The 24876-nt window shown below is 37.3% G+C and overlaps 1 protein-coding gene across 2 annotated transcripts; it reads left to right on the top strand.

The window, feature by feature from the left end:
- Positions 1–30: 30 nt before the first annotated feature.
- On the top strand, positions 31–19163 carry ARL14EP (ADP ribosylation factor like GTPase 14 effector protein). Of its 2 annotated transcripts, none has more exons than XM_055301257.1 (4): positions 31–138; positions 12713–13214; positions 14892–15019; positions 16425–19163. In XM_055301257.1, the coding sequence occupies exons 2-4, from the start codon at positions 12792–12794 to the stop codon at positions 16651–16653; spliced, it is 780 nt and encodes a 259-aa protein (XP_055157232.1). In that variant the 5' UTR covers positions 31–138; positions 12713–12791; the 3' UTR covers positions 16654–19163. The 2 variants fall into 2 exon arrangements, with proteins under 2 accessions (XP_055157232.1, XP_055157233.1); XM_055301258.1 differs by lacking the exon at positions 31–138 and adding an exon at positions 12084–12313.
- The last annotated feature ends 5713 nt before the right edge of the window (positions 19164–24876 follow it).

Genomic DNA, 24876 nt, shown 5'->3' with positions numbered 1-24876 from the left:
TACGGCTGAGGCTCTCTAGCCCGCGCCCGCCGTCCTCTCAGTGGTAGCGCGGGGAAGAGAGGGAAGAGCTGGCGGCCGAGTGGGCTCTCGGCGAAAGCGGGTGCAGCCGGAGCTCAGCAGAGGACCGTGCGAGCTAAGGTGCGAGGGGCCGGCGGGGAGGGGGTTCTGGGGAGGGCGCGGGTGTGGAGACAGGGCCGTGGGTGAACCCGGGAGCCCGGGGCCGGCTCCAGCCGGTCTCCCAGAAGAGGTGGGACGAGAGGCCTAGACACGTGAGTGGGACTTTCAGCTGTTGGCTGGGGCCTCCTGCAGCTCGCCGCCCCGCGGAGCCCCCCGCCTGCCCCAGTTCCTCGTTGGGCCCCTCGTGTCAGCGCGGCCGGGGTCGCACCTGTGTCCTCCGCGGGTTGTCGCCTCTTCTCCCGAGACCTGGAGCCCTGCAAAGCTCTGCCTGATGCTTGTACTATTTACAAGAGGGTGATTGTGGCCTTGAACCTGGTGCACAGCCTGCATGGCTCCTGTTTCGTTTTATTTATATTTATATTTATATTTATTTATACATTATTTATTTATACATACATACATACATACATCATACACACATACATACATACATACATACATACATACAAACAGGCATCCTCCCAGCCCCAGATGCTTGGGTGAGGCCGATCAGTATCCATTCGCCCATCCCAAGGGCGTGAACCTAGTAAATGATCCCTGGATGTATCTGGTAGCTTGAAACATTGTGATGTGGCTGTCAGCTGGGGGCGTTATGCGCGTGCCCACCGTGCTGTCTGGAGGGAGGGGGAATGAGTGCAGCGTCCTGCGGACCTGGTCACCCTGACTTGGAGAGATTCATCCTCCGGGGTGTGAGATTGTGGCACTTTCTGAACCTGTATTCAAATACTTTTTTTTTTTTTTTAAACTAGAGAGGCGACAGCTGTAAAACAGGAACTAGATGGTTCCTTGTCCTCACAGAGCTTAATGTATCATTGCAAAACTAACGACGACAACAAAACCTGTGTCTCGGTGCTATGAAAAGGGAAGTCCCTGAAGTTCCTCTTTTGCTCACCGGATGCAGAAAATAAAAACCTGCCTTCCAACAGCTGAGAATAGAGCAAAAGTTGTAATGCACTGTGAAATTGTTCTGCAGACGCAGAGGCAAAAGGACCCATAATAATAGTATTTGTGGTGGGGGGTGGGGGAGGCACACCAAATACGTGAAGACACTGGTGCTGCCCTGAAGGATACTTTGCAGGTAGCTGTAGTTTGGCCTGGAGTATGTGGCGTTTGAACCAGTAATGGCATTGGTAGGGAGTCCAGACTCTTATTAAAAAAAAAAAAAGATTTATTTATTTATTTGTTTATTTATTTATTTATTTATGAGAGAGAGAGAGAGAGAGGCAGAGATGGAGGTATTTTCAACAGAGTGATTCAGAGTTCAGTTTCACAGTCACTTATTCAACAGCTGTAGTGTTAAGTATCGTTTCATAATTTGGGCCACATCCCAAATCAGGTAGAATTAAGAGAGCTTGGCAAAGTCTCCTTGGACTGGAAACGGTCTCTCAGTTGTTGAAATCCCACTTCGGTTCTCCTTGACCTTTAAGGACTAGAGGCCTAGAGACGCATTACGAATTTGGAAGCCTGAAGGGTTTGCTAAATTGTTCCCAAAATGATCTGAAAGTATGCTACATGAAGCATCACAAAATCTAAGGGGAGTACATTAGATAAATCATTAGGGCCTAATTAATAGGGATTCTTCATATATAGTGAAATTAGGTTTTTTTTTTTGTTCTTTTTTTTTCTTCCATTAAGCAAGAACTTGAACGCTGTAACAGGCTCTGTGCTAGGCGTGATAACTAGAGCTTCGAGTTTCAGTTTCTTCATCTGTAAATGGGGATGATAGTACTTATGTCACTATTGTCAAAATTTAAGGGGCTGACGTTTGTGCTTAGTGCTTTACCTGGCACTTAACTAACTACAACACTTTAACCAAATATCTTAAATGGCACTATTGACTATATTTTGGTTTTAAGTTCTCTTTACCTTTCTTGTTGGGCCTCTTAAGAAGGATTAAAAACCATCTCATTTGGGTCTTTAACCCTTCTTTTAATGTCTATTCACTCCTAGTGTGAGTGGTTAGTATTTGAAGATAATGGGCACAAAAAGTTAACAGTTGCAAGAGGCATGACTTTTATGTGTATGCCTAGGACTAAAACTGCTGACTCGTAAAGTAGGGGCAGATTTTCTTTTTTCATTAAATGAGAGATAATCTGGGAAAATGCCTTGTTAATTTCTAAGGCACCTCCCTCATACAAGAGTAAAAAAGGCATTTTTCAGAAAGGGAAAGACTTATACTATGTAAGTTGATCTAAAAATTCAGTCAATTTCTTGTTTGGCCAGATTTCCTCCTAATGCTACTTTTTCTCACTAATTAGGAGACTGGAAAAGTAGTATTAAGGGAAACCAACATACTGGAAAATATTATATCACCCCTCTAAATTTTGGGAAGAAAAAAATTATCTCCCTTAATTAATCCCTATCTTCTACTCGTTTTGTTAGTGGCAATGGTAGGTGTGGTGTCCTGCTTTAATTCCTTTAGGAGCCCTGTGATAATGTCCTAGACCTTGTGCTACTAGGAAAGCTTGCTAGCGTCCTTTCCTTGTATGAGGTTGCTCAACCACAATCTAATCTGCCTATCTTAAGAGTTTGGTAATGGGTAGGAAGTGGTAATGCTTAAAAGCTTATTCCATAGAACCTATGGAATAATATATACATGTATACATTTTAAATAAATTATTTTTTTAAAAAAACAGCGAACTCATAGATACAGAGAACAGATTGGTGGTTGCCAGAGGTAGGGGATGGACAAAATGGGTGAAGGGGTCAAAAGATAGAAACTTCCAGTTATAAGATAAAGTAATGGGGTTGTAATGTACAGCAGGGTGACAGTAGTTACTAACACTGTATTGGGTATTTGAAAGTTGCTAAGAAAGTAAATCTTAAAAGTTCTGATCACAAGAAAAACAATTTGTAGCCCCCTGGTGATGGATGTTAACTAGACTTCTTGTGATCTTTCACAACATATGCAAATATTGAATCATTATCTTGTACTTCTGAAACATAATAATGTCCGTCAATTAAAGAAAACAACTTGTTTCTTGAGCTTGCAGTGTTTAAATCACAAGGAGCAACTAATTTTGTCTTATCTATTCTACACTTAACGATCATTGTCTTTTGACTCATTTGGTAGTGCTGTAGGAAGACTAAATGTTACTTTTAGAATCACAAAGCATATGTAGGCACTGACTAACAACCCTAAAGCAACAGAAAGCCCAAAATGCAAAAAGTTTTAGGGATTTTTCAAATTACAAAAAAAAAATCCAGAATTAGTAAAGAGAGACTTTATTTGAAAGGGTTATGAATAAATAAATAAAATCTTAAAAAAAAATGAAAAAAAGAGTTATGGCAATAAGGGACAAAGAACTGTTGTAATGGAGAGAATTCTTTGACCAAAAGATCTATCAGCCTCTCAAGGGAGGAGTAAAAGATGCTAGAATGGAACTAGATTTGATTGTAGATTGCAGGGTGTTTTACTCTGAGGCCAGCCTATTCTCTGGAGTTGTTGTGGGCTCTGATAGGAAGGAGAGAAACTTAAATATAGCTAAGGAGGATTTTGGTTCCCATTGGGCTCACTGAGCTCCCTGCTCAGCAGGGAATCTGCTTCCCTTCTTCCCCTCCTCTAGTCTTACTGCTAGCTGGTGTGTGAGCTTGCCTGCGCTCCCTCACTCTCTCTTTCAAATAAATAAATCTTAAAAAAAAAAAAATTCACAGATTTATAAATGAGGCAGTGAATGGGAACTTGTAAGGTCTTTGTCTTTCTTAGTCATAGGTAGGCAAGGGGGTATTCTCAAGAGTCTTATAGAAGCCATAAAGAGAGGAATGGGACAATTTCTTTAATCATAACTCTTAAAGAATGAGGAACACAGATCTCAGGTAAAATTCAACCTCTCAAAAGGCATTTTTGCTATTTGAAATGGAAAATAAGTATATAAATAAAATTTATATACTTATAAATTCAACTTGTAAATTTATAAGTATTATAAATAAATACTTAAATTCATTCAAACCTCTATACAGGAAGGCCTTAGAAGTATTGACCCTTCAGAAATTAAGTGTTAGTTTTTGTAAATTCTACTTCACTAGGTGTAGCTTAAAGGTACTTGAAGACCTGGATCTCATTTGTATCATAGTAAAATCTTCCCAAAGGTGGAGGAACACAACTAAAGTAATCAGGTCTAAATGAAACCATTTAAGGTTTTTTATTTGTTACTGGTTTTCATCTTACCCGATTAAGAGCAAGACTATTTTTTTTTTCTTCTTCTTGCATGAGGAATTCTAGATATTATACTGGTTAAAGTGATCGGTTAAAGCAAATTAATCTATTCCTATGTTTAAAAGAATTTTCCACATGCAAAAAGTTCCACAAGAAAAGGGGGTGGAAGTAAAATCATGACTGTCACACAAATATAAAATTATGGACACATGGTTTTTGTTTCCCTTATTAATGAGGAACTGGTAAGATGTTATAACCAGTTCAAATGACAAAAGAACATTTATTGATCAGGAATATTAAAATAAATGAGTAAATGGAGGCAAAATGGTCTTCCACAGTGGGCCAGAGAGCCCACTGAATCTCCATTAGACAGAAGTTAGAAGAATATAGATGAGGGGCAACTGGGTGGCTCAGCCCATTAAGTGTCTGCCTTCAGCTCAGGTCATGATCCCTGGACTCTGGGATACAGCCATATTGGGCTTCCTGCTCAGTGGGGAGTCTGCTTTTCCCTTTCCGCCTCCCCCTGCTTGTGCTCTCTCCCTCGCTCTGTCAAATAAATAAATAAAATCTTTATATATAGTCAAGAATTGTATTTGCATTACTATTCATTATTTACCATTATCAGCTGTACAATAGCAGTGGAAGCAAGGCAGTGGAAGACACAGAGCTGTCATAATCAGAATGTGAAAACCTTGACATCTGTGCTTTCAATAATGCAAATGTTTCTCTATATATCTGTTTTATCAAATTTATGACTCCTCTCCCCTCATAATCTTCCCTAAATCTCAAACTTCCTGGAAGGCAAGTTCATATTTGTGTGTGTATTTTCCTTTTTTTTTTTTTTTAAATATGCTCTATAAATATGGAAGATGATTGGTTAATGTTTTCTTACCTAAAGCAGTGGGTCTCAAACTAATATGCTTACATATCACCTGGGGATCTTTTTTTTTTTTAAATGTAGATCCTGGATTCAGTAGGCCCAGTGTCCTTACTGAGATTCTTGTTTTCTAATAAGTTCCTGGCTGATGCCAGTACTGGTTCTTGGACAGTAAATAGTAGAGCATCTCTGACTGTTAATTAAGGAAGGTGTTAGATTAATCATTACATCATTGCATGGAGAACATTGCATCATGTAGGTGAAGGGAACAACATGAAGCTACTAGACAGTCATTAAAAAAAAAAATTAATTGTGGGCCGCATTGCCAGAACACAGACCAAAATGAGCAAAAGAAACAGTTGCTGGGAAACATATCCAAAGAGCTCTGCAGCAGAACTTTAGCTTAGGGAAGGAAGACAGAAATAAGGACATTGAGTAATACAACGGGGAAGGAGCAGAGTCTGTAATTTTTATTTTTATATTTTTAAATTTGTTTTTAAAGATTTTATTTATTTGTTCATGAGAGCACTGTGAGAGAAGCAGAGACACAGGCAGAAGAAGCAGACTCATGTGGGAAGCTTGATGCAGGACCCCCGGGACCACACTCATAGCCGAAGGCCGATGCTCAACCACTGAGCCATCCAGGCGCCCCAGGCTATAATTTTTAAAAGTCAGGCAGTAAACACTCAAGATCACCCGCTGAAATCTTGTACTCCTTGAGCTAGCCTGACTTTTCTTTAGCTTTATCTTAGCCATGCATGAACAAATTGCCTAATAATAGATCAGGAATAAACTTAATGTAAGACTTTAAGCAATAAAACTTCATTGACACAGGTGAATACACTTTAACTATGACAGCTTTAAATGAGTGGTACAGTGGTGCCATTGAGTTTTAATATGTAAAATTTATTATTTATTTATTTAATTATTTATTTTTGCTGTAACTGGAAGTCTATTTTCTGGTAGGACATTTTAGTTTTAAAGTGAGCAGGTCCTATAATTTATTAGTGGGAAGTTCAGCTTTTAGTGACAAATAAGAAGTGGGGCATAATGTGAAGCTGGTACCAAAGAAGTATCTCTACTCACTGGAAGATGCAAAAAATGCAGTAAATGATGTCAAATTTAGCAAATAAAAATACACGATGCCCAGTTAAATTCGAATTTCAGACAAACTACTTTTTAGCAATATTTGGGATATAAGGGCAGCCCAGGTGGCTCAGTCGTTTAGTGCTGCCTTCAGTCTGGGGTGTGATCCTGGAGACCTGGGATCGAGTCCCACATCAGGCTCCCTGCATGGAGCCTGCTTCTCCCTCTGCCTGTGCCTCTGCCTCTCTCTCCTTCTGTGTCTCTCATGAATAAATAAATAAAATATTTTTAAAAATATTTGGGATATAAATAAAATACACATTATCTAAAATTCATATTTAACTGAGCATACTGTATTTTATCTGGCAACTCATAGTAAATCTACTCTAACAGTGACACCTGAGGCTGCTTAGAAAATGGTATTGTGCAGCAGTTTAATTTCTTGAAGTGTTCCTCCAAAAATTATAGTACTCAAAAGTGTGCCACGAGTGCTTTTCAATTGAAAGCACCTGTTTATCAGAAGAGGATGTTTTCAAAGGTGAAGAGGGTCATGGCTAAGTTGAACTAATAACACATTTAATTAACACTGTACTCTCCAACTAGGAGTTCAGGTTCACGGTTAAGGTTAATATAAGAATTTTTGCTCTTGTGGAAGATATATCCAAGCAAATACTTACCATAAAAAAGTGATTTAATAGGAATTTAATCATATTTCCAAGTTTCTAAGGGAGATCATTTAAGTACACTAGCATAATTCAGAATCTTGCTTATTAGCAAGATTGCAACCCTCACGAACTATGTAATAATTTAGACAAGATAAAAGGAAAGTAAACACATGAACTCACTTGGTCTTTAGAGATTGCAGTAAGTATTCCAGTGATATTCCACTACACATTCACTGGAATATTTATTTATTTTCATTTTTAAATTTAAATTTTAGTTAGTAAACATAATGTGCAATATTGATTTCTGGAGTAGATTCAGTTATTCATCACATACAACACCCAGTGCTCATCACACCAGTGCTCTCTTTAGTGTCTATCACCCATCTAGCCCATCCCCCATCCACCTCCCCTCCATCACCCTTCAGTTTGTTCTCTATCATTAAGAAGTTTGTATCCCTCTCTTCTTTTCCCCCTTCCCATATGTTCATCTGTTTTCTTTCTTAAATTCCACATAGGAGTGAGCTCATATGGTATTTGTCTTTCTCTAAGTGACTTATTTCACTTACATAATACACTCTAGCTCCGTACATGTTGTTGCAAACGACAAGATTTCACTCTTTTTGATGGCTGTCGATTGTTTATCATGTATTGTCTTTTTTTTATTGTCTGTATATCTGGTTTTTTGATATGTCTGCTGAAGTCTTTTGCCAGTGTTAATGGTTTGTCTTTTTATTGTTGTAGTTTTTAACAATCTGGATACAAGGATTTGGCTGATAAATACTGTTTGCATATTTTCTCTCAACATACGGCTTTCTAATTAATATTTGGAATTTTGACTTCTGAATAAAAGTAATCTTGATGAAGCTTACCGCCTTTTCTGTTATGGCAGTTGGTTTCTGTGTTCTGAGAAATGTTTGCCTATACAACATTATAAATATGGTCTCCAGTGTTTTCTCCAAAAGTCTTTAGTGTAGCTCTAATGCTGAAGACAATGAACTATCTTGAATTAATCTTCATCTATAGTGTATGGTACTGGCCAACATTTATTTTTCTCATGGATATCCACTTGTTTCAAAACCACTTGTTGAAAAAAACTTCCTTTTCCCATAGGATTTATTTTGTACCTTTACTAGAAATCAGTTGAACATATAAATGGGGTATATCTCTTGGGTTTATATTTGATCCCATTGATATGTTTATGTCTATCTTTAAGATAAGTGTGTACCCTCCTGATTACAGTAAGTCCATTCTGATTGGACTGGATGGTCTTCTAGCTTTGTTCTTTTTAATGATTGTTTTGGATATAGGAAGTCCTTTGCATTCTATTTTAATTTTAGATGGGGGCAGCCTCGGGAGGGGGGGGGCTCAGTGGTTTAGCACCGCCTTCAGCCCTGGGTGTGATCCTGGAGATCTGGGATCGAGTCCCACGTTGGGCTCCCTGCATGGAGCCTGCTTCTCCCTCTGCCTGTGTCTCTGTCTCTCTCTCTGTGTCTGTCATGAATAAATAAATAAATAAAATCTTTAATAAATAAATAAATAAATGAATTTTAGATGAAGCTTATTAATTTATTGTTACAATTGCATTGAATCTATAAACTAATATAAGGAGAACATTTATTTATTTTTTTTAATTTTTTTAAAGATTTTATTTATTTATTCATGAGGGACAGAGAGGCAGACACATAGCAGAGGGAGAAGTAGGCTCCCTGCAGGGAGCCGGATGCGGGACTCATCCCAGGACCCCAGGACTACGCCCTGAGCAGAAGGCAGCCACTCAACTGCTGAGCCACCCAGGTGTCCCAGGAGAACAGGCATTTAAGCAATTCTGTGTCTTCCCATATATGGACGTAGGGTATCTCACCATTTATTTTGGCCTTTTAAATTACCTTTCAACAAATTTTGTACATTTTAGTGTACAGATCTTACATGTTTTGTTAAAATTATTCCTAAGTATTTCATATTTCTTTAATGACACTTTCAGTGGTTGTAGTTTTTGATATGTATTACGGGATTCTGTGTACTAAATTATTTTTATGAATTTTTTGCCTATGTTCACAAGGAATTTAGGTTCTTTTTTTTTATTTTTTGCAAAGTCCTTGGTTTTATATCAAGGTAATGCTTGCCTTTGAGTAAGTTGTGAATTAAAAAAAAGAAAAAAAAAGATAAGAGGAAAGGAACAGATGCCACAGTAGCCAAGGAAAAGAATTCCCTAATGGGCAAAAATGTATTAATTCAGTGGACACATAGAATTTCCAAAATGAATTTCCTAAGTCACAGGATGCTTTTCCTATCAAATATGGTGAAGGTAGTCCAAGTCTTTGAATGCTAAGAAATTTTATGTTTAGAAAATCAGTTTCATGGCTACAAATTGGTGATAGTTACCTAAAAATATAAATAATCGAGCATCAATAAGAGTAAGTATTAGTAGTTTCCAAAATGTACTGGGGAGGCTGGTTGTTGACCAAGTTTCTTTCCTCGTGTTGACTGTTAAAGAAAAGTCAGAGCCAGATTTGAGAACCATGTCTGTTAAAGTACAGCATAGTTTGTTGTTTTGTAACTATATCTCTGGCTTCCTCTTTCCCACTCCTTAATTCATTTTAGCCTACATTTCTGCTAAAAGAAATCTAATTATCTGTATAACACAAGCCATTTTATCTGATGCGCTTGCCACAATTACTGGGAAGTTAAGTTTTAAAAGCCGATTAAAATAGAATAAAAAATATATGAATATGCTCCATCTTAGTTAGCTTTTAAACTTTTTTTTTTTTTTAAGATTCATTTATTCATTTATGATAGGCACAGAGAGAGAGGCAGAGACACAGGCAGAGGGAGAAGCAGGCCCCATGCCGGGAGCCCGACGCGGGACCCAATCCCGGGACTCCAGGATCGCGCCCTGGGCCAAAGGCAGGTGCCAAACCTGCTGAGCCACCCAGGGATCCCCAGCTTTTAAACATTTTAAGTTAAAATGTTCAGTGACATTTTGAACTTTAGATTGTATTCTATTTTTTTAACTTTAGTATTTTAACTGAAAACAGGTGTATATTTATTCACTATTTTTTGTTACATGAGACCAGAGTCATCTTTGTATATGGTTTTATATGATCTTATATGAATGTAGTTTTTCTCTAAAGAAAACATTGGGAAGTGTCTAAGCTTTGTAACGAGTTGTTTTTTTTAATATGGAGCAAAGTTTATAAAAACACATACAAAATATCAGAATCCTAGATTTTTCAGTACTCTTCCACTATCCAGATTTCAGTGATTCACATTGATTTTCAGCAATTTTTTCCAGTATTTATTGTTTCTTTCCTTTAAGAATTCCACTAAGCTTTTGTATTTGCTTTGAAAAATATTTATGAAAATTTTCAAATAATACAGAAAATAATGAAACACTTGTGTATATGCCTTCAATTTAATCTTCCATAAATCTCTTTTAAAAGGTTCCTTTCTCCTTAGAAGTATGTATACCACAAATTTGGTATTTCTTATTCATGTATATTGTACCATGATATTTTCATCCATAAAACATATGCACTATTTTGTGTATTTAAAATTTTACATAAATAATACAGTATGTATCCTTTTACAACTTTTTAACTTAAGATTATCTTTAAGATTTACCTATGTTGATTCATTTAATTCATGTGGTTAACTGTCCTATAGAAGTGCCTATTGAATACTGCTTTCTCCTTAAAATTAGATTTCCAGCTTTTCACTGCCAAAGACTATAAATGCTCAAAGTGTTTGTATATGTAAAACAGAAAGTCCTTGTGCTCTTTTGGGACATATATTTTTTGGCAGACACCTAGAGCTGAAAGTGCAAGGTCCTGGAATGTAGACTTGTTTAATTTTATCAGAAATTGCCAAAAACACTCTAAGGCAATTGCAGTTTACATTCCTACCAGTGTATAAGGAGCATATAAGAATTGGCCACATTTTAACCAGATTATAAGGTTTTTAAAATTTGGGATCCCTGGGTGGCGCAGCGGTTTGGCGCCTGCCTTTGGCCCAGGGCGCGATCCTGGAGACCCGGGATCGAATCCCACGTCGGGCTCCCGGTGCATGGAGCCTGCTTCTCCCTCTGCCTGTGTCTCTGCCTCTCTCTCTCTCTGTATGACTATCGTAAATAAAAAAAATAAAAATAAAAAAAAATAAAAGGTTTTTAAAATTTTGCTAAGCAAATGTTTGAGAAATGGTATTTAGTTAGGTGGGTTTTTTTTTTGATAACTATAAAGGTTGAACATCTTTGTATGCATTTATTGGCTGTTATGTTCTCTTCCTCTCTGAATTGCCTATCTGTATTTGCTTTTTTTTTTTTTTTAAGATTTATTTATTTGAGAGAGAGAGAATGCTTAGTTTTCTAATGGGTTCTTTGTCATTTTCTAATTGTCGAAGTCAGAATTTTTTATATATATTTGGGATAATAATCCTAACCATGCCTTTCAAGTATGGCTGTTTTTCATCCTTTAGAGTTATAAGGAAATGTTTAATTTTAATTTTGACATATAATCAAATATATCCATCTTTTCCTTTGGTATGTGCTTTCTTGTTTGAGAAATTCTTCTCTATCCCAATATCCCAGTCTTCTGGGTTTTTTTTATAGACATTACTATAGTTTTTCTTTTCTTGTTTATTAATTCTTTAATCCATCTGGAATTGATTTTTGTTGGTGAGAAAGAGCTCTTAGTCTTTTTCCATGTGGTTAGCTGGTTATCCCCTAATCTTTTATTAAATCTTTTCCCCCTTCATGTGCAATACCCTCTGATTTTATAAAATTGCATGTCATATACTGCACCAAGCCCTCATCTTTTCATCGATCTATTTGTCTATACTGTACTATATTTGTACTAATACTATGTTAAACAGTACACTGTTTTAATAACAGCTTTATAGTAAATAAATATCTTACTTTATTTTCCTTCAAGATTATCTTGACTTTCTTGGATTTTTACTCTTCTATATAAGCCAAATGCTAAATTCCAAGGGAGAATGGGTGAAATACTTGCTGGGATTTGATTGAAATAGTATTGAATTTATGGATAAATTCCCAGAGAATTTATATACCTTGGTAAGATTTCCATTAATTTCAACATTTATTTAGGGTATCATTTTTGTCTTTGTGCTTGTTAATTTTCTCCGTAAAAGTCTTGCATATCTTTTGTAGGATTTTTTTCTTTTAAAGATTTTATTTATTTATTCATGAGAGACACACAGAGAGAGGCAGAGGGAAAAGCAGGCTCCATGCAGGGAGCCTGACATGAGACTCTGTCCCTGGACTCCAGGATCACACCCCAGGCCAAAAGCAGGCGCTAAACCGCTGAGCCATCCAGGGATCCCTGTAGGATTTATTTTGTAAGATCTCTTAATGTTTCTAGCATCATTGTTGAATTATCTTACGAGTTGTAATAGTTTGTCTATTGAACCTTTTGTATTTTCTGTGTAGATATTATCATCATCTTTGAGTAATACTTCTTTCTCAATTCCTATACCTTTTAATACAGTGTTAAGTGGAAGCTTTAATATAGTGTTAAATATCAAGTATTCTTTTGTGGTTCTAACTTTATGGGGAAGGCCTCTAATGTTTTATGATTCAGTAATGTTTATTATAGGCTTTTGGTAAATGCCTTTCTATTCCTTGCTTGCTAAGACTTTCTTTCTTTTAAATAAGTGTTGAATTTTACCAAATGCTTTTTCATTTTCCCAGATTAAAAGTTTGCAGCACAAAATCTGACTTTTCACTGTTTTCTCTAGGGTGATCAGCACATGACCTGCTAGAGAGAGAGATTTCTAGGTAAAATCAAACAAGTAAGATTTGCCAGAATCAAGAGTGATGGATCCATGTTCAGTTGGAGTTCAGCTTCGTACCACAAATGAGTGCCATAAAACCTACTACACTCGTCACACGGGTTTCAAGACTTTGCAAGAATTGTCATCAAATGATATGCTTTTACTTCAACTAAGAACTGGAATGACACTTTCTGGGAACAATACCATTTGCTTCCATCATGCAAAAATTTACATTGACAGATTTGAGGATTTGCAGAAGTCATGTTGTGACCCATTTAACATACACAAAAAGCTAGCCAAAAAAAATTTGCATGTCATTGACTTAGATGATGCCACTTTTCTGAGTGCAAAATTTGGAAGACAACTTGTACCTGGATGGAAGCTTTGTCCAAAATGTACACAAATAATCAATGGAAGTGTGGATGTTGATTCTGAAGACCGGCAGAGAAGAAAACCTGATTCAGATGTATGTGTAGCAGTAATTTTTTCTGCTATGTTACTTATACCATGTGGGGTTTTGTTGAACTATAAAGAAATCATATTTATGTTATTATTTTATTAATTGTGAATTAAAGTTGGGGAGGTGAATATACTGTTTCTAAATATTTCTGTATACCCTACTGGATGATAAAGTAGGCTTGAGAAAGGAATAATATACTATGTCCATGACTCAAGCTGTAACTCCTAGCTAGGGCTATGATGTTGGGAGTGGCTTTTAGAACATTGTGGTAAAACCAGGACTTAATTATTATCTTAGTTTGTTTTCTAATACTAAAGTAACTCAGTGAGAGTTAAGGATCTGTATAGCAGAATGAATTCCCCTTTCTTATGAAGGACTTAAAAATTACTGCTTTAAAACAAACACCAGAGAAATGACTTGCAATAATTGTTTCTTCAGTCTTTCTCCTTTGGCACTAATACCATTCTTGTTTGGGTTTTTTAGATGCTTGTGTGTTTCCTTTGCTTCTAGCTCAGAGTTCTTACTTGGTATGATTAGGCTAATTTCAGGACTCCCTATGGTCAAAAAGCATAAATTTTTACATTGTAAATACTGAATATTTATAACTCTCTTATTAACATGCCCTACATTCAGATTATTTAACTATATCAGAAAAAATTGAGATTTCATAAAGCTATCTTTGGTGTAGAACAAAGACAAGTATATCAAAGGAGCACTTCTCAAAATTTCTATTTATAACCAATTTATAATTCTTGCTGCTGGGATATTTTTCTCAATTTCCTCCTTTTCATTATATTAATAAACCAAATTGAAAGATAATTAAAATTTTAAATTACATATAGTGCTTCCCTTTTGTTCTCCCCTCAGAGGCATATATCCAGGACTCAGTGTTATCTTGCAGTTCATACTAGGTACTTGCTGCTGTCACTTTAGGTGTCTTCATTTATTTATTTGTTGGTCTTGTGGAATATATCAGATAAACTGTTTTTCCTCCAGATAATGAACTTAAATCCTTAACCATTAAAATTTTGTTTTACTAAAGCTTTTTAAAAAGATAATACTATTTCAGAACTTAAAACCATATTACCTCTCTGCTTTTTTTTTTTTTTTTTTTTTTTTTTCCCTCTCTGCTTTTTTTTAAGGAAAGGAAAGAACCTTTCCTTAAGAACTCAAGATCCTATTAGGAACCTCAGTTTTTTTTTTTGTTGTTGTTTTTTTTGTTTTTTTTTTAAGATTTAGTATTTTTTTTAAGGAATCTCCACACCCAACATAGGGCTCAGACTCATAACCCCAAGATCATGAGTTATAAGCTCCACCATTTGAGTCTGCCAAGTGCTCCAAGAACCTCAGCATTATGCCCTTGGGTTATACAGTGGTTTTTCTGCCTTTCTTCCTATACTGGCAGCAGCCATTGCAGTTTTCACAATGTCTGTTGCCCCTCCCCATATGCCAGAGACTAAAATTAGATAATGAAAATATTACAAATAAATTAACCAATAAACTTTGAATATTGTGTAGGGCTGTGTAGTTTTTGTACTTGGGCTCTAAAACCTTTTTCTTTTTTGTGAATTCCTAACTGTCCTTGAGGTTAAGGGATAATCTGGATTAACATCAAGTTAAAAATTAATCTGTTTATGGTCTGTTATCAAGATTTGAGTTGATAATATGTTTATCTTTATTCAGGGAAGAACTGCTAAAGCTTTGAGGTCATTGCAATTTGCAAACCCAGGAAAGCAAACTGAATTTGCTCCAGAAACTGGTAAAAGAGAAAAAAGAAGGCTCACAAAAAATGCTACCGCTGGTTCTGACAGGTAAACTGTGTGTTCATTTAAGGCCTATATTAACTTGCTGCTTCACATTTGTATTGTTTCACTATCTTAAGTTTTGAATTTTCTGGGTAGATATTTTAGATTGGATAATCTGGGATTATAAGAATCTTCAAGGACTGCATTTAAAATTAAGGTATCCCTTTCAATTCTAAAAATTTATTTCTAAGAAAGTGACAATGAAGTGAACAAGGTAACATTTTTGGCATGAGAATTAAAATTTAAACATACTTAAAACAATTTTTTTAAAGCATTGGTATATAATTAGATATATCACTTCTCTATGGGTGGCAGCTAAAAATTCAATCTTATGAGATTTCAAGGTTGCTTTTTTATTTTTTACATGTCTAAAATAGAAACAGTCGTGGTACAGTCAACAGAATGAATGAGAAAACTAAATTGTTTAGAATATGACTTTTTAAATTGAACATTTCTAAAACACAGGTTGACAAAGAAATGTTAGTATAATCATTCAGAATTATTTTCCACATATGCTATTTATTCCATCTGTTAAGTTTTTCCATTGAGTCATTTAATTGTTTTTAAGCCAGTTTTGCTCGTGTCCACTAAAGAACAAGAAAGATTAATTGCAGTATAAAAACCAATAGGTTAGTAGAAAGAGATTGGTAAACAACAAAATGTACCACTATGAAGCATCCATTCTTATTGCTGTTAAGGTAAGGGAAAAATATTTTAAACAAATATTTTTTGGAAATAGTAAAGGAGGGCGGCGGGAAGCCCAGCGGTGGGGCCACGCGCGGAGTGCGCGTCACTCTCCCGGCCCCTGGGAAGGCCCCTGGGAAGGTCTGAGACTCGGGCCAGCGGCGGCCCTAGCAGGGCCCTCCCCGCGCGCGGGGCGGTGGGGGGGTGAGTTCCCAGAGAGCGGCCCCGGCGAGGGCCTTCGGGCAGGAGAGGCCGCGCGCGCGGCGGATGCCCCCTCCCCGGGGCTTGGAATAGACTCACGGCCGGCACGGTGAGTTCAATGGCTGGGCCGGGGCACCCGAGCAGGCCGGGCATCGGGCCGCGGGGCTCCGGAACCCAAATCAGACTACTCTCCCCCGCCCGCTAAATGAATGAATGAATGAATGAATGAATGAATGAAATAGTAAAGGAATGGACTGAGTTGACTTTTAAATTGACTTCTAGAGGCATATTCAGGCTTTTTGGATTTGTCTCAATGCTTTCGAATGAGATCTCTTACTTTCAACAGTTTATTTACTACTAAATGTAGAGTAGGCTTGTGTCTGAAAGGTTATATGCCAGTTTTGCAGGACTTCATCCCTAATGCAAAATATTATACCTCCTTAAATTTGTTTTCATTACCCTATTTTCAACAACATATTAAAAAATAATGTGTGAGGTGTAATTAATCTTGTATTTTATTTTACAGGCAAGTGATACCAGCGAAGAGTAAGGTCTATGATAGCCAGGGTCTCCTGATTTTCAGTGGAATGGACCTTTGTGACTGCCTTGATGAAGACTGTTTAGGATGTTTCTATGCTTGTCCTGCCTGTGGTTCCACCAAATGTGGAGCTGAGTGCCGCTGTGACCGCAAATGGCTATATGAGCAGATCGAAATTGAAGGAGGAGAAATCATTCATAATAAACATGCTGGATAATTTGTGGTATCAAATTATGGGATCTTTAAAGATCCCTTCTTTATTTCTAAAACTCCATCATTCTAAGATACATTTTAAAGTTGATTGCCAAATGATGAAGATTTGAAAACCACCTCGACACGCACTCATTGTGCACTAATGTTGCATTTAGGGTGCTTTAAGATTCATTATTTGATAGAAATTTAGATGGGCTCTTCCTCAGCAGTCAGCTTTTAAGTCTGTCCAGGTCAATGTCAACAGGTAGGTAAAGGCAGTCCTCCATTAGCTGAGCTCAAATTTCAGTTAAGACAGTATATACTGTGAGCAGTTACATGAGGTACAAACTTCCCTGCTAGCTCTTTGGTCCACCAATCATTATGTAACAGATGTGCTTCATTATCACTGACCAATCACAGTACTTCTCTCAAATTCTGCTCGTGATCGGTTACTGCACATCTGTCATTCAGTTTGCGCATAGACAGCAAAGCTTGTGGATATGTTGTCTCCTTGTTGCCCATGGGACATTTTATAAAAGTGGATCATCAAAAGAACTGGCCAACAAAGATAAAAGTGAGTGAAGAAATGAAAAATGATAGCGCTAGATGTGAGATTTGAAATGACAGTAAATGGGGTTGTAGAAGAAATCATTGATGGGGATGTTGGCACTGCTATTCTAGAGCCTGAGCTAGGGGAACCTCGTGGAGGCAAGCTTAACATAAATAGAGCAATTGGTTGTGATGGGAAGGTCAAATATATTCCAGAGGCAGCGATGCTAAAAACTGCATTTAAAGGAAATTAGAGTTGTTTTACAACATTGGAAGTACAAATGATAAAATGGTGGAAGCTGATCCAAACTTGAGTATGATAGTTTGCAGTGGTTATAGAGTAAATACTTAGTATCCAAAGTTAACAAAAAAGCAAGCACTCTTCAGACCACTCTTGATTAGTTTTTTAACAATGAAATGACACTTTAATTCTCAGTGTTTCTAATGTTTAAATTACAGTGTACTAAAATCCTTCTTTTTACAATGTTTTCATTTTCTTTTATTTATAACTGACCAAGTTTTTAATATTTTGCTGGATTTTTAAAGGTCAAAGAACATTTTCCCCATTGATTATTAAGATTGCTTTGAATGGCCATGTTTGTGGTCCTACACCACTATGCAAGCCAAGGACGATAGCTGAGAACAGTGCCCACCTACTTCAGGAAAAGTTAATTTTGATAAAACTTGGTGGTTGAGTGTTAAAAATATTTTAGAAATAATCCAGCCTGTGTGCTAAAATTGTCTCGCAACTTACCCTTAAAAAAAAGTTTTAGTATTGTGAACCTTTCATGGTTTAGATCATACATTTTTGGTGAGAATTTGTTGTTGATGGCAAAAAATTCATTCTATGTATAAAGCATGGATATATATATACAATACATAAACAGGGATACATTGTATCCATGGTATTAAAGTTTTATAGGGTGGCAATTAGGATTAAAAGGCCTAAAAAAGGCTTTAAGGTAGTAAGAATGGAAAAAAAAAGAACAAGTTAAACCCTAGTTGAGAGAGAATATAAATTATTTGGAAATTGGCTGAATCTTGATATACAGGTTTTGTATGGAATTTGTATGGGTGCTGTTGGGAGGATGAGAGTGAGTGATAACCTTTCTGCTCTTTTTTTTAAGCAGCTACCTATCTGTCTAAAATCTTTTATCATCTAGGAGATTGCCACTAAACTAGGTTTTTGCTTTGTTTTTCCTAAATTAGAGTACTTGGAATCTGATTGAGCTTTCAGCAGTTTAAAATGCTTTTTAGCCATTGAAATGAAATTTATACAGCCAGTTTGATTAAACTGACCAGTAGGGTTTATTTTTATTCCTGTATACTTTTGGTATCTGTTGAACAGATTTTACTGTGATGGAATGCCATTTTGAACTATGGAATTGTCATTAAGTTACAATTGTTCACTGACCTAATTATCAGAAGAATGGTTAGTATCAGTTCTTCAATTCACATTTCAACAGAGCACTGGCAAAAAAAAAAACTATTTTGGATTTATATACTTAGATGCTAGATTTTTTTTTTTTCTGAATTACGGAAGTATTTTGTTATAGAGGATACACAGACTTCCAGTTTTATCTGGGTTCATACTATTTAATGAACTGGGTTCATTAGACATTAGTTGCATTATGTTTTTGTTGGTTCTAAGTAAGTACGATTTAGTATCTTGCTTAAGCCATTTTATAGAGACAAATTTAAATCTCAAATTTTTTTTGTTTAAAACAGGAGTATATTTTCAAAAGAATAAATGACTTTAAAATTCAACTTGTCTATATTTCAGCATTTCTTAGTAGAACATTTCTGTTACCTTTCAAAGATGGTAATAGTTAATTTAAGTTTCAAGGGTAAATTTCTGGAACAATTTTGCTTATATTTGTTCATTATACCTTAAGAGACCAGACTTTGTGAACATGCACAATGTTTACAGAGAGGTATATCTAATTTAGAGTGTGCTATAATAAAAGCTGTGTTTTGGGAAAATTACATCATGAGTCCACTTACTATTTTTTAATCTAGAATTACAGAAATACAGAATGCAATGAAATTGTCTAGATTCTTTTTATATTTTGCATAAGTATGGTTCCAGGTGGCTAAGTTATTTTAGGATACTATTAGTTTAACAAGCAGAAATAAGAGCGATACGAACCTTTAACTTCTGTATATGGGTCCCACTTGAGAAGTTAACGTAAGGCCATAAACATTGGTCTTACACAGATTGGCCACAAACATTAAAGTAAAAATGCCTGTACGTATTTGAAATAAATGGCACCTCCTTGTGATCTTTTTCCTATTTCTTTTTACAAGTATAAGAAAATAGTTACCTTTGAAATGTTATACTTGAGAGTCTTCTATTTTTAAAATGTTACATCTGCTTCTGTGTAACAAGCTGTCCTACCACCTGACAAAATTCTCCAGAAGAATGCACTTATGTCCTTTCAAATATTCCACGTTCAGAACCTCAGAACCTCTGAACACATTGGAGAGCCTAAGTAACATGAGTATTCTGTAAACAACAACAAAATGTTTGTTTTTTAATGGGGATGGCTGTCTGAAGTGTAGCGTAGTTTGTAATACAGCACTGGAGGTGAGTTTTGTTGGACAAAATCTGAACAGTTCTTTGAAAGCTGTTGCTGCCCCAAAAAGACAGATCCCACTGTGGCCTCTCATCCCCACCCTCCCGGGTCAAGTGACAACATATAAAACGGAGGGGTTTTTAAAGGACTGCACTTGGGTAATTAGATGTTTTCGTTCTGCATTGCGGATACCCTGAAAGGAATAGCTTAAGGTCCTCGTGTAAGTCATGTGGCACACACTGCCTTAGTTTTTGCTGACCTCTGCTGGTATCTTGATGTAAATAAACTCTTTGCTGCTATTACTCAATGCTTAATCTCTTCGCTTCTCAATTAAACAGGGAACACTGGTAATTACATTGAAGTGGGATATTTTAAGGAACCCTGGAAGTCGAATGATTTCTCCTTGTAACATTCTTAGGTCTCACCCAGCAGTAATCGACCAGGTTTCTTTTTTTAGGAATATGAGTGAGGATATGAAAATATGCACGGGCACTTCTGGATTTCACTTATTTTTATAAAATGGAGAGACTTGGGGAAATAATGCTTTTATCTAATTAAAAACCATCAAACACTCTTTTGAACACTTAGTTTGAAAGCCGTAATAAACTCCTGTGGAATATGTACCCCCAATTCGTAGATTATTTGTAATGGCAGTAGTTGTGAGGATTGACTAATTTTACCAAAATAACTTCCAGAAGATAAAGGAGATTTACCAGATGAAGCATTATTAACTCAGTTGAGTTTATAATACTGCATTTTTTTAAGTGTTTGGAAGTATTTAATTAGAGCCCTATCAAAGGCACTTAAACTAAATGTACTGTTTTTTTTTCTTTTTCCCTTTTTCCCTTAAGAAAAATTCTTTGTGAGACACTTAATGATTCTAAAACTTCAGTTTCCTCATTTCATATCACTATAAGCAAACAACTTTTATTAAAGAGTTGCCATAATCTTCAGCTATGGTTTTGAGACAAATGGACTTACTAAAAGTAAAATGCTTACAAATGCAAAAATAGCCAAAACCTTCCAGTACTCCCAACTTCATCAGATAATGCATGAAAACACAAAAGTTGGCTCATGATTTTCATCATAAACATGCTGGATGTTCCTTCTTTTACTCAGTTCTTTTCGGAGGCACATTTTGAAGTGAAGGCCAATGCATAAAAACTAGACACAGGGCATAGTTGCAGGATCTTTGCCTTTTTGAGAGAATTTCTCTAAAACCAAGATAGAAGAATATGGCCTACAAAAGGAGACTTGAAACCATTGAAGATGTAAATATTACCTAAGTACCCTTTTGTTATCAACAACCAGTCAGTGACATTAAACAACTTGATGAATACAAATTAAATTTTGGTTTTGGTAGCCCAAGTGTATGATTTAGACGTCAAGGTAGTATTTACTTGCCGTTATTTTTTTTTAGGTTGAATCGGCCATTTGGTGCTGTAAGAGAAAGTAAGTGGCAATACTGATACCACGTAAGTGGGTTCTACAAAGTTCTGGGTGAAGTACATACTTAGTTTTGGCATTGAGAGGTAAAATGATTCTGGAATGTTTAGTGAATTCTGGCATCTTTAAGGGTTTTTAAATAAACTCAAAGCTTTCCCCCAAAGGTTAGTTAACCTTGATTTGGACTGAACTTTCCAGTTTTTCAGTTCAGCTTAGTGTAGTGAAATCCAATCAGCCATTAAGATATATAGATATATTCATTTATTTATAAGAAAACATGCTGCCATGAGCAGGGGAAGGAGTAGAGGGAAAGGGAGAGACAATCTCAAGCAGACTGCGCTGAGCAAGAAGCCCGACACAGGGCTCCATCTCCCCACCCTGAGATTACCGAAATCCTGAGTTGGGTGCTTAACCCACTCTGCCGCCCAGGTGCCCCTAGAGCAATTCTTAAAAGAGAGCCTGGAAGGCCAATAGGATGATCTGGGAAAACCATCACTTGAGGTTTTTTTTTTTTATTATTTTTGGTTAAAGAATTTTTTAAAATTACCAACAAGGGGGATCCCTGGGTGGCGCAGCGCTTTAGCGCCTGCCTTTGGTTCAGGGCACGATCCTGGAGACCCGGGATGGAATCCCACGTCGGGCTCCCGGTGCATGGAGAGCCTGCTTCTCCCTCTGCCTATGTCTCTGCCCCCCCCCCCCCCCCCCGTGTGTGACTATCGTAAAAAAAAAAAAATTACCAACAAGGGATCCCTGGGTGGCGCAGCAGTTTGGCGCCTGCCTTTGGCCCAGGGCGCGATCCTGGAGACCCGGGATCGAATCCCACATCGGGCTCCCAGTGCATGGAGCCTGCTTCTCCCTCTGCCTGTGTCTCTGCGCCTCTCTCTCTCTCTCTCTGTGACTATCATAAAAAAATAAAATTAAAAAAAAATTACCAACAAGCTTTCATCATTTATGCCTTAGTGAAGATTATGCAAAGAGCATTTCTGCATCAAATATAGGTCCTACAATCTGGTGGATGCAAATAAGATGATTTTTCCAAAGTAATATGGCTCATGGCTCTTCTAAATTTGGCCACAAGAAGATTTCCCTATAGCAAATATTGAAAGGGAAACATTCCCAAAGTTTTTGAGTAAAAATGTCCAACTCATCCTCAAAAGTTATAGTTGAATAAATGCTTAATGTGTCTTTGGTGTCTTTTGTCAAAGAACTACATATAGATTCAAATGTGAGCGAATAGGGCAGCCCCGGTGGCCCAGCGGTTTAGCACCGCCTGGGTGTGTGATCCTGGAGACCTGGGATCGAGTCCCACATCGGATTCCCTGCATGAAGCCTGCTTCTCCCTCTGCCTGTCTGTCTCTCATGAATAAATAAAATCTTTAAAAAATAATAAAATAAATGTGAGAGAATAGCTAAACATTCCTAACAGACCAAGTTTCCCACTGTGTGACATACCCACAGCCTACGTTAAGAGGGCCCTCAGACCTAAAGGTAAGGAAATGGTGGAAATGGCCCTGGGAGATTTCTACTCTGCATTTTGTTTTCCCCTGGTCCCAATTTGTTGAGCTTGGTAAGAGACCTCCCCCAAGGGAAGCCAATTTGGCCAGCAAAGCTTACAAGTTGGAAACATCATCACCAAGTGATGAAAGAGATTGAGCCAATCAGATGCTCTCAAAAATTTAGACAAAATAGAGGAAAAAGGATTCAATGGTTTGTATAAGAGGAGATGAAATGACAGCTAAGACACACTAGGGTTCTAGGCTTACACACTTGGGAGCTAACAGCTCTCAAAGCTGTCATTGAGGCACCAGAGCTGTTGTTAGATTAGTACATCTGTTGTATCTTGAAAATACCTACTCTTAATGAAACCTGTCCACAAAGTCAAGATTTCTCTTTTTTTCATTACAACAAACACTCATTACTTAAAGAAAACCTTAATGAGTTCTTTCAACCAAAGAGGCTTACTAACAGACCTGCTCTTCTGATTAAGAGAAGAGAGAGTGGAGGTCTTGTGTTACACTCCTGAATGTGTTAGCATTGTGTTGGAAAACTCTAGACCAGTAGTTCTTGAATCTGAGCAAGCATCAGCATCATCTGAAAGGCTTGTTAAACCGTAGCATGCAGGGCTGGTGTTGAATCCATTGTTTCTGAGTTAGTAGGTCTGGGGTAGGGACAGAATTTGCATTTCGATCACATTTGTAGGTGAGGTTGAAGTGGCTAGTCTGGAAACCGTGCTTGAAGAATGATTCTACAGCGGTGGTTCTCAATCTTGGATGCATCCTGGAATAACAGGTGGAACATCAGAAAAAAAAAATGCATTTACCTGGGCTTCACCCCCAGATACCTGCTGGGGTTTGGCCTGAACACAGGGAAGCCAACTCCTTCCTGGCTCAGTGTGGCTCAACTCCTTTCTGAACTCACAATTCAAATGGGTGACTGAGATGGTTGATTTTCTGGGGCACCTCGGTGAGATGATGGTGTCCAGTTTTTCATCAAACATTTCTCTAGATGTTGCTACGAAGGTATTTTTAAGACGTGATTGACATATACATCAGTAGACTAATCAGATTAACTTCCATATTGTGAGCGGGCATCATCCAATCAATTGAAGGTTTTTTTTAAAAAAAATTTTAATTTTATTTATGATAGTCACACAGAGAGAGAGAGAGAGGCAGAGACACAAGCGGGCTCCATGCACCGAGAGCCCGACGTGGGATTCGATCCCCGGTCTCCAGGATCGCGCCGTGGGCCAAAGGCAGGCGCTAAACCGCTGCACCACCCAGGGATCCCTCAATTGAAGGTTTTAAAAAGATTGATGAACCCCAAAGAGCGAATTCTGTCTCCAGACTGCCTTCAGACTTGAGCTGCTGCATCAACTCTTCCCTACACATTTTGGACTTCCCAGTCCCACAATCATGTGAGCCAATTCCTTAAAAAAAAAAAAAAAAAAAAAAAAAAAAAATCTGTGTTCTCTGTGTGTCTGTGTGTCTTTCTCAATCTATACACACACCTTCTTTCAATTCTCTGGAGAGCCCTGGCTAATACAATAACCCAGCTAGTCTCTATTCCAAATTGTTTCCCAGAAAGATCCTGGCTCTAAATCAGAGTATAATCCCTACATTAGATTTGTTTTTTGTTTTGTTTTGTTTTGTTTTGCTATATCTCTGGCCTTAGGTGAATCAGTGAATATGCAACTCAATCATCTTTTACTCCTTTCTCCTATTCATGTTATCAAATCTATTTACTTCCTCCTTGGAACATTCATGACTCTGCTTTGATTTTGTTGTTCATTTTTATTTTGTCTTCACCACCCTGGTTACAGCTCAGTAGTGTTTTGTGCGCTTAGTATCTGTTCCTCCTTTTGGTGTTAGCACCGGAATTTGCCTTTGAGTAACCACCTTCCTACTCAGCCTGTGTTGTTCAGGTGGTGTTGACCTCACCTTGTGATTCCAGGGGTGAACATGTCACCAAGTCTTAGCCTTTGAGAGTACAGCATCTCCCCAAACTTAGTGAATGTGTCAAAGGTGAATTAGCTGAGCTGATGAAAGCCAATAAACATCAGCATTGCTGGGCCTAGCGAAAAAGAGATACTCATTTTTCAATGAGGGTTTCTAATCTTACAGATTCAGGACTAGACCTATTGGTGGCTTATTGGACACCACTTAAAAAGAATCTGCCTT

This window comes from Nyctereutes procyonoides, unplaced genomic scaffold, assembly GCF_905146905.1.
Source record: "Nyctereutes procyonoides isolate TBG_1078 unplaced genomic scaffold, NYPRO_anot_genome, whole genome shotgun sequence".
Taxonomy (NCBI): Eukaryota; Metazoa; Chordata; class Mammalia; order Carnivora; family Canidae; genus Nyctereutes; species Nyctereutes procyonoides.
Note: the sequence above shows the minus strand (reverse complement) of the source record. Positions and strands in the feature narration are given on the sequence as shown.

Coding starts and splice junctions, on each gene's coding strand:
- ARL14EP (XM_055301257.1), top strand. CDS start 12,792: ATGGATCCATGTTCAGTTGGAGTTCAGCTTCGTACCACAAATGAGTGC. Junction 13,215..14,891: donor GAAGAAAACCTGATTCAGAT/GTATGTGTAGCA, acceptor ATCTTTATTCAG/GGAAGAACTGCTAAAGCTTT. Junction 15,020..16,424: donor GCTACCGCTGGTTCTGACAG/GTAAACTGTGTG, acceptor TTTATTTTACAG/GCAAGTGATACCAGCGAAGA.